General features: G+C 41.8%; 1 protein-coding gene across 1 annotated transcript; it reads right to left on the reverse strand.

The window, feature by feature from the left end:
• Positions 1 to 3285: 3285 nt before the first annotated feature.
• RNF186 (ring finger protein 186) lies at positions 3286 to 4155 on the reverse strand. Its single transcript, XM_019541727.1, has one exon. The coding sequence runs from the start codon at positions 4153 to 4155 to the stop codon at positions 3286 to 3288; it is 870 nt and encodes a 289-aa protein (XP_019397272.1).
• Between the last annotated feature and the right edge of the window lie 6111 nt (positions 4156 to 10266).

The raw sequence follows: 10266 nt of genomic DNA on the forward strand, positions 1-10266 counted from the left end.
TGCTCCAGCCTCCAGAAGTAGTTAAGAATAGAGCAGAAGGGGAAGGAATGAAAAGTAGAGAAAGAAGTAAAGTAGTGGCTATAGAAAGGAATGGAAAGAGGGGTAGGAGGGAGACAGTATAAGAAAGAGGAGAGAAGAAGGAAAAGAAGAGAGATGAATGAAAGTGAAGAGATCAAAGGATGGAGGTAGAGAACTGATGGTGGGGGTTGGAGTAGGAGGAATTTGAATTCATAGGCTCACAATTCTGTGGCTTACACAAATTACTTATACATCACTGTCAAGTCTTACTATTTCCTTAGACCCTTTTTGATGGGCTTCTAGCTTCATAAATCAGTTAGAAGATATTTATTCTGTATGTAATTTACACTTTATTATTACCACCTCAACACTTCTCTCATTAATAACCTCTCTGTCTATCAGGCTAAAGTCTGTCGCCTAATCACTATGCTAATTCAGAAGCCATATAGATGGGACAAGCAAGGAGTTCTTAGGCATTCTAATTAGGAAGAGCTGAACTTTTCCTAGAAGGAGAAGAATTGATAAAACATATGCAGGAGAATCCCTTTATCATATATAGTGTGAAGAGATTAAATGATTCTATATGTTCCCTAAAAACTTATTCACTGTTGCAAAGGTTCATATTGGGGCTTATCTCTCTGTTAAATGAAAATCATCAGCTGTTATAAGATGAGTCTAATTTCTAGGACCTACTACAACTCTCATTGAAATTAGTGGAAAGACTCCCATTGATTTCAGTGGGCTTTCAACAGGCTTATTTGGCAGTCTTTTCAAGGACTGGAGAGATATTGTAACCAAACTACTTTCTTACTCCACAGTCAGACTTGAAGTGGACTGACAAGCCAGCGGTAGGAAAGATTGCATTGTCATTGCCTATGAACATGTTCTGTGGATTGATCCAGAATATCATTCTTTATGCCTACGAGCTAGATACCATTCAGTCTCCCATCACTCTCAGTGCACTCCTCCAAGTAGGCTAAAATATTTCTATCCTAGTATCCAGTCCATCTCTGAACTGTGCATGGAGACCATCTCTGTGTGCTTGTAGCCCATACAATTCATTTCCTCACCTTTATTACATGCTATCTCAACACCACATTGCTGGATACTCTATCACCCTTGTGACGGCAAGGGAAGTCTGGTAAGCCAGACTTTATTTCCCTGGGAGATATTACCTGATGGTACATGTCTGGCATGATCCCCGTGTGCCCACACCTGTCTTTTCTGTGGTGAGAAGGAGGCCCTGACACTTGTCCACCTCTAGTTCTCCAGGTGGTAGTCCCTCTTTCTGGTACCAGCCAACATGGCCATGCACTTGTCCAGGAAGAAGCAACTCTACATGAGGATCTATGTGACTATAAGGCCCACTCATGATCCCATACACAGTTCCTCTGGGTGGCGTCTCATGAGTCTACGTACTCCTTCGCAAAGAGTAGGCGCTGCCTAGAGTTTTCTTTTCAGTGTCCCAACCTTCATTTGAAACCTCATACTCCCATTCTTGTTTTCTCATTTCTTGTTCCCCATGTTTAGGTGACTCCTGGCTCTGTGATCCTTCCCATTAGATGAGGCAGACATTAGTGTGATCTGCTCACCCTTCCAGGATTTTAAATAAATTCATAGGTATGAAAAATTCTATGGCTAACTTTTGTGAGAACAGGCAGATTGCCCTGCTATATACGATACTGGGAGCTTGTATTTTGCAAAGACTTTATATTCCGAGTAAAAAAAAACATTCATTTCTTAACCCTAAAAATAGTCCTTGCAAGAATGCAGCCTTTACAAGGTCAATATCTACTCAAGAGAGCAAGACCGTCTACGTTCATCAACTTAAGTTTCAGTTCTTATCAGTATTTTGACTTGAACAAATACAAATATTTAACCATGGGTCTGATGGAAAGCCTGTTGAAATCACTAGTAGTTGTTCAAAAGAAAATATAACTGGTTAGTGAAATATTTAGTTTCCTCAGTTTCATACTGATCAATAGTTTTAGCTGGGCTATATTTTCTTATCAGAACAATTATCATTAACTCCAGACCAACCAAGTCCTCTCAGCTTTAATTACTGATTCTAGTTCACTGTCTCCTTCAAGTGCTTTATCAGCTACAGTTCCTGTCAGTAGGGAAGCTCTGACATGTTTTGACAGCTAATGTCAGTATAAAACTCAATGAGACAAAAAAGTCAAAGAGCAATTAATGTTATTAAACTTTAATGGGCATATTGCACAAAGAAATACCGTGTGGTATTTTTTAGTGATTAACAAGTCCCTTCTCTTTTATCCCTGTGTAACTAACTGTGGATAGCTTAGGGAGAAGTGTCATATTCTAGGCTTCCTGTGAAGAGGGCAAGAACACAGAAAAGGGAAAGAGGCAATGCATAAGAATAACCAGGGAGAGAATTTCATATTGTGGTTATTGTTCAAGTGAGTGAATCAGTTGGTAAAGTACACAGGAGTGTTCACGAACTAGAAGGAGCCTCTTATGTTGTAACCAAGTCTTTTGAGAAGATTGCAGGTCGAGGGGTTTCAACTTTTTAACAAGTAGCAGATCCTTTCACTTCAAAAACAACAGTTTCAATTCAGCCCAATTCCTTTGTGGTCGATTGCTTTTTGGTGAGTTATATGAAAAAATGTTGATTTCAATCTGGTTAGACATCCAGCTCACAAAAACCACTGTTTGGAACCTCTCTCAGAAGATGACCAAAGAGTAAAAGGGCAGGCAGATGAAATCACCTTCTCTACCCCAGAGGCACAAATTGTACCCAACAGATGCAATTAGTTAAAAACCAGGCTCAGCATCAAAAGCATTGCATTTCTGGCTGGTTTGGGCTTTGTATTAAGGCAAACAAATACGCACAAGCTAAGGAGAGGCTCAAACACGGGGGCAGACGTTGGCCAGGTTTGCCCAGGATGCCAGCTGGCTAATATTGCAGGTAATAAACATTCTGAATTATTGGTCAAAAACCAATGTGAACTTGAACAAACACAGAGCAATACAACAAAACGAGCACTTGGGTATAAGTCTTAAGAAAAAGCTTTACTCCTTTTTTTCCCCCCTCACATATAAAATACAAATATACAGATAACAACATTTAGCAATACTGTATTGTTGTTATTTGTTACCCCTTCCTGAAGTACAAAACTTTAGCCAGGAGTTTGGAATTTACTACAAGAGCAATGGTTCCCAAAGTTTCTATATGCTTATGACTGCCCAACGTTTTCCATTTGGACATCTGCAGCTAATACCAGTCCACTGCATATGCCAGTCCTTTCAGGCAATAGAAATGATGTGGCTCTCTTTCTTATGGCACAAAGAGAGTGAACCTCTGTCGCAGCTGCAGCTGAAGCTAGGGTTACAGCAAAGTATCAAACTCATGATCAGCCCTAAAGTAAGCACAAAGCAGAGGACCCATTTCACCAGTCCAGCATACGTAAAGGGAAGAACGATTATAATAAGGATCACCACAAGCAGCAAAAGCAGCACAAGTCTCTGGATAGCCAATCTGTTGCTACTAGCAATATGTTCATCAGTATGGAGAGCGGCATGGCTAGACTGGGTCCCACTAATGTTGTCCAACTCTTTGGGAGAGAGCTGCATCTCAGTGTTTGTATCAGGGCTTTCCAAACGGCTTAGAATGTCTTCTTTATCACGGAGGGTGCAGATAAGCCCTCCAAATACCACAGTGACTTTTCGGCACAGAGGGCAAGTAATTATCCAGGTTCTGTCTTCACTCCTAACAATGAGCTTGAGGCATACGGCACAGAAGGCATGCTGGCAAGCCAGGAGCTTGGGTACCCGGTAAATATTGTACCTATTGCAGCAGATTAGACAGTCCATGTCTGCAATCGATGCTTTGGATGAACGACGATAGTCTGCATTTGACACTAAGAATTTAGAGGTGTCTGGAGTATCCATTGCTGTGGCTGGAGGTTTAATAGAGGATGGACAGTCCATTTCTGCTTCTGGCGATTCAGTGGCATGTGGACTGTCTAGTTTTGTGTCTGACGGTGAAAAGGACCCTAGTCCTTCCATTTCAGCAGCATGTTCTTCAGTGGGTGCCAGTCTGCCCACTTCTGCAAGCATGGGTCCAAGAGAGTTTGATTCAGTTTCAAAGTGTAGCTTGTTAGTTGGTCCCTCCATGGAGAGAGATCTTGATGCAATTTTGCTTTGCTCAGTTAAAGAGTTTGCTGATTCTCCGGCTCCTTTTATATGGTGCTTTATTCCTGTTACAGATGTGATTGACTGGTGACAGTTGGCTTAAGCACAATGTACTCTGTGACAGTAATGACGTTTTTCGGAGACAAGTTACTGATTAACACAGATCTTTAACAACTAAGATAGTTTATAATTCTCGATAACATCAGTGAGCAATCCACCCCAGAAGCAACTCTTATGGCCTTAGCAAATTGAAACTACAAGTCCAGCTCTGGTAGTCAGACTGGGATAATAGCACTATCATCATCACAACGTTAGCACATAGTTTGAGGACAGCTTCAGCTAATCCCCAAATATGACTGTGCTGGAACAAGACAGAGATGAAGCATTTTTGTGTTGACTGATGGCATTGTTAGTGACAACAGACATGGAAGTTTTGAGGACAAAGCCTGAGATTGGAAGTCAAGAAAATTAGGTGCTAATTCCACCTCTTACAGTAACAGGCTGTGTGGCCATAGTAAGTTGCTTGGCTTCTCTATACCTTAGTTTCTCCATCTGCAAAATTGAGGTAAAGACCACTTATTAAACATACCTCTCTAAAGGTCTCTGAGGCCCTCATATGAATGCTATCATACAACTGAAAAATGTTATGGTTAGGACATATGTCATCAGAGGAAAAGTATCTTTTTCACCCTCTGTGAGTTCATAAAGCTACAAGGCAGAGTCCCCTCCCTCCACTTACGAAAACAATTGCATTTGCACAGCAGTCCATCATAGCTAGCTGTGAGCTCTCTGGGAAGAGACTGGTGTTTCTTTGGCATTGCTCAGCTAGTGGAAAACTCAGGACATGAATACATGAACAAGTTCCCTTGCAATAAGGGAAGGGAGTGAAATCTGCAGTATTTTAGCTCTTCTATGATAACTGCCCATATATATGTTCTTATGCTAGGGTAAGGGAAAGCTGATCCCTGATAGCTTAGCCCTCAATGAAGGTTATCTTTCATTTTTAGTGAGGTAACAGCTGGCACACCAGCAGTTGTGGTTGGAGTAGCTGGTGCACTGTAAACTCCTACCCTAGATTAGCTTGGGTGACTGGTTCAGATGCCCATACTCTCTGTGTACAACTATAGATCAGCATAACGAATGAGATTCACTACTAAGCCACAGTGAAAAATACCCAACATTGATTTCCCATCTTTTTATATGGGCTCCATCAGTCTAAAACCTCTCTAGTATTTAACAAATTTCCTGGTACTATCCATGGGAGGCAAGGAGATCTTTTGAAGTTCTCCTTTTCACAGATGGGGAAAACAGTGCACAGGGAGATGAAATGCTGACCAAGGTTCATACAAGGAGTCTAGCATAGCTTGGAAATAAGCCCACTAACTGACTCCTTGATCCATGTCTTAACCAAGAGACCATACTCCCTCTTTCTTGGGGGTCAGCAGAAACAGCTTGTACTCACAAGTGTATCCTTCTCTTGGGCTATTGACGCAGCTCTCCCCATACATAAGTCTCTTGAACTGAAACATTCTTCCTCTGAAATTCTTTCTGCATGCTTTTGGTAAAATACAGAAAACTCAGGAAGAAGCTGGGAAAAAGTGAGGAAGGAAGGGAAGGTTCAGTAACCCTGGGAGACCAAATGAGGTCAGAATTACATATAGAAAACACACTGTACAAAGCCTGTATCCTTAAGTGTACCCAAGTGTTCTGACTCCCCAGCTACTGTGTTTCAACACCTCCCTCCTACAGAGAAGCAGTAGGGAGCAAAGAGGAGCATCTGAAACTGGAATGAGGTAAGACAGTTTCCGGCAGGGAGCCAAGGCAGGTGAGTGAGGGTGAGTTGAGGTTGGTGTCCTTTGCTGAGGAAGAGTAGGAGTTTTCCTGTAAGCTGGTAGGCTACAGAATTGCATCTTGGAGAACCTTTTCTGCTCCTGTGGTCAAAGGGTTCAGTAATTCTCATTTGCACGTAAAAGTAGAGGCTTGTTTCTCCACCTGTGTAAGTCAGGAGCAACTCCATTTAGCTGGAGGAGTGATTTTGTTGTAGAGCTGGTTTCTGAATCTGCATGGTCTCAGAGAACAGAGGAAATAAGTCCTCTGAGTCACAGTGGAAAACACCAGACTCCTGACATCTGCCAGGAACTGGGGACAGAAAAGTGATACAGAAAAGAAACTACATCCCACCACTGGGACATTTTAATACATCAAGGTCATCCAGAGGCAAGTAGCCTGCTAAACTTGGATTATCCTTTAGCTCACTGTTCCCAGTTGAGTTCACAGGGAGAAACAAAGAAATGAAGTGAAAGCCCAGACCTGTGATTATTTAAAAAACAGAAACTCTGAAGTGGGATGGGTTGCCCATCCATGTCCTATTTTGAAACACACGCTGGGAAAAAAAGAAACCCTACCCAAAATCCTTCCTCCCAAGCAAATCCAGCATGCCAACTACTCTTCTCTTACCATTTGTTAGCTTTTGGCAGTGTGTGGTTTACTATACTGTTCCCTCAGCTTTCCAGAGCCATGCAGTGCCTATATATCTTGGTGGCAAAAACCCACCTTTTCTATAAAACCTTGGGTAAATTAATTACTGCTACAGTAAGTGGGTGCCTGTTTCTGATTCACTAATATTCCTTTTCCACTGGACACACTCTAAAACAGAAAAATTAGTGAGTTCTCCATGCTCCATACTTACACTCTGATGCAGACTCCATGTACGGGCAAGGGAGGTACAAGACTCCTTAAGCTCTCCGAAGGGCTAACAAGATCCTGACTCCTGGTGTACAAGAAGGCACAGCATGTCTACTAACTCCCCACTCCAGGACTAACCAGCTGGCAGTGGACTGGAAGCGTGAAGCATTGGTTCTACTTCCCAAGCACATCAACTGAGATGGAAGAGGAGCTTCATACTTCACTGATGACACAGACCAGCAGCAAGTTATAACTTTCTGGAACAAGACAGAAGCAGGGAGGACATTACGATTCAGAAGGGATCAATGCTTCCGTCAGGGGTGCAGAGCTACCGCTGGCTCATGGCTATGTCTAATGTACTAATTCCAATGTGCCGAATCCCAAAGAGCACCTTGTCTTGGTTCTTATTATGACTGGGCTTTGAAAGCCCAGGAATTTGTTACACTGACAGGGAAGAAAAGAGTGCTGATGATAGAACTCAGAACAGAAATAAGGTCACAAGCTGTCAGACTCCTATTAAACATGTCCTTGTAACAGATATTCCCAAAATTTCTTTGGCCTGCTAAATAGGAGCTGAAAATCCATAAAGACACAATCACAAGTGGCAACCTTATTTTGCTGCTATTCCTGCACTGCGCTGGGAATGGAAGACTGCACTTTTGAGGTGCAAATGCTAGCTCGTTTCAAGGGAACTCTTAATTCCCCCACTTCAATTGCCTCTTCCCAACTTCGAGTGTTTTCTTAGGGTCCATCAGACAACTCCAACTTATGTTAGACAAAGAGAACCAGAAATCAATCAGGTGCAGACTCAGCTGGAAGGCATCAGTCCAGAAAATCTCAGACAACTCCTGCTAAAGTCCACATAGGTCTAATATGAAAACAAGGCAATAAATAAAGTACAGAGTTCAAGGGTGATAAATAGATGGAATGATTGAATTATTAATTTGGGAACAGCACTGACTTGCACAAGTCGTGGATAGCCAGATGCTGTTTGAATCGATAGCCTCCAGGTTTGAAAGCAGGAGAAAAGCTGATCGCTACAGTTTCTGATCATGCTTTGTTGGGATACCAAGCAGATGATGGATGAAGGTCCCTCCTTTATATATTATACCTCTATACTTCTACATACATGTAGATAGGGAGACACGCACATGCTCTTTGTCTACAGCTCCTCCCACCTGTTATAACCCAAAGACCATATCAATACCATTTTGCTTCCATAGGAGGAAGCCTAAAATACAGGTCATGAACTACCAATCCGTCTTTGGCACCAGCCTAAAATGTTGCACCCTGAATCCACTATCCAGCCTTGTTTAAGGTGGAGCTATTGGTAATGGTAGTGGTCTAGCAAGTAGTGGCCACTGACAGGCCAAAGGATTATGCTTTCAAATCCCATATCACTATTCTCCATATTGTGCACTAGTGTACATAACAACATCAAACTCTGCAGTAGCCTTAATATAATCTATACTATAATGGGGCTATTCAACAGATTTCTATCATATGTCTTTGTAATATAATGCTTGGTCTCCAGGATCAGGAATTAAAGTGCAGAAAGTCTGTCTACTGGATAAGAAAATGGTCAATCCATTTTCAGCTATGAAAAGCATAAAGGAACCAGAAACACTAAGCCTGCCATTTAATTATTCCTGAGATAGAAAAAGTAAAAAGGGGAAAAGAAACAAAGCAGAAGGGAGAAAGAAGGGGACAGAAGAATCAAACAGGTATCTGGGGATCTGACCTTCATGCCACTGAAAACAATCTTTCCTTTAACTTCAGCTGAGTCCCATGGAGAACATGGAGTTAAGCAGAGGATTATTTGGAGAGATGAAAAGTAAGTTAATGGGCCAAATACAGAGGAAGGAGGAGAAAGAGCTAGAAAAGAAGGGGAAAGCAAGAAAGCATGAAAAAGAGATTCAGCTGAAGTGCTTTATATGAAAGAAAGTCCCTCCAGAACTAAACAGAAAAAATAGCAACATTTTTGTGACCTCCCCAGCCAATGCATTTTGGGGACTGGACTCAGACAGATTCAGCCGCCCGTTCTGTTCTTGTGTTTTTCTCATTCTCTGTGTGCAGCACTAAAGGCTGCACAGCAGCCATAAATGCTTCCTGGGGAATTCTGCTGAGAATGGCACAGCATGGTAGGGAAGACTGTCTATCAAAATTATACCTTTATCGCCCACAGTTCTTAACATGGATTATAAAAGCTCTGGGCACACCATAAAAAAAAGATTGATACATTCTCCGCTTTGTGGTTTGAATGACTGTACAGTTAAAGGTAACCTGCAGAGAGCTTGATGTCAAACTGCAGAAAGCCTTTTTTTAAAATCAAACCCCCTTCCTACAGGAGGTGGCTTCCTGGAGTGATGTCTTTCTGGGGAAGCAAAAGACAGCCATCCACTGTGACCTTTGGGATTCTTGCCCAGTTCCTCATTATGGGAGAAAGTTTTAGCACATAGATGGTGCTTATGGAAATGATCCGTTTCCCTGAAAAGGATCACAATAGCAAATGGCCCACCGTTAAATGCAGCCTCTCATCTTTTATTATCAAGGCTCTTACTGATGCACCCTCTTCATGAGCTTTCCTGAAAGGGTAGCATTTTCAGAGATAGCCCTACCTATCTGTAACCCTCAAAGTGAGAAAATGTATACGGACTCAGGCAAGTGACAAATGTTTGTAGAGAAGGGGAAAAGCACAGCTTGACACTTGGGTAGGAGAATGGGGTGCTGCTTAGGTAGTCTATGAGGGGAAGAATACCAGCTAGCTGAGATAGCTTCCTTTACAGGGAAGCTTAACAGGGATAAGACCACAGCATCAAAACAAAGTAGTTTGCTGGGAAGCAAGTCTCCTTGAGAGCCCTTCCAAATGAATGTGTGCGGCGGAGTTTAACATTAAAACAAAAATTGCCCAGAGCCAGCAATACATAGCAGGAGAAGAGGCAGAACATCAACTGGTTTGCTAGAAAAGGGAAGCAGTTCTCTTTTTTACAACTGCTCTGACTTGTTTTCCCAGACTCAATTACACAAATTTAAAAAAAATGAACTAGATAAAATTAATTCCAACAAGGCAACAAAGCCAGGTAAATTTTGGGCTGAACATTTAGGCTTTGTATTTCATGGCATCAAACTCTAGCACTGACTCTGTATATTGCAACTAGACTGTACAGAAGACTTCCAGCTACACTTTTTTTTAACGGGGATGGGCCAGTATACATAGAAATATTTATGCCGCAAAAAGGATGCCACTGTGGGAATAATATATACTTAGACCTGTTCAGGTTTTGTGGCCCTTACTCAACATTTTTTAAACATGAGGAACAATTTCTAAAGGTGCAGTTTTGTACATATCCAATTTGTAAAATTCAAGAAATACTTTAAACACTTGCTTAACTGCTGCGCTCCATTTCT

This window comes from Crocodylus porosus, unplaced genomic scaffold (genome assembly GCF_001723895.1).
Source record: "Crocodylus porosus isolate Cpor-Errol unplaced genomic scaffold, CroPor_comp1, whole genome shotgun sequence".
NCBI classification, from domain to species: Eukaryota; Metazoa; Chordata; order Crocodylia; family Crocodylidae; genus Crocodylus; species Crocodylus porosus.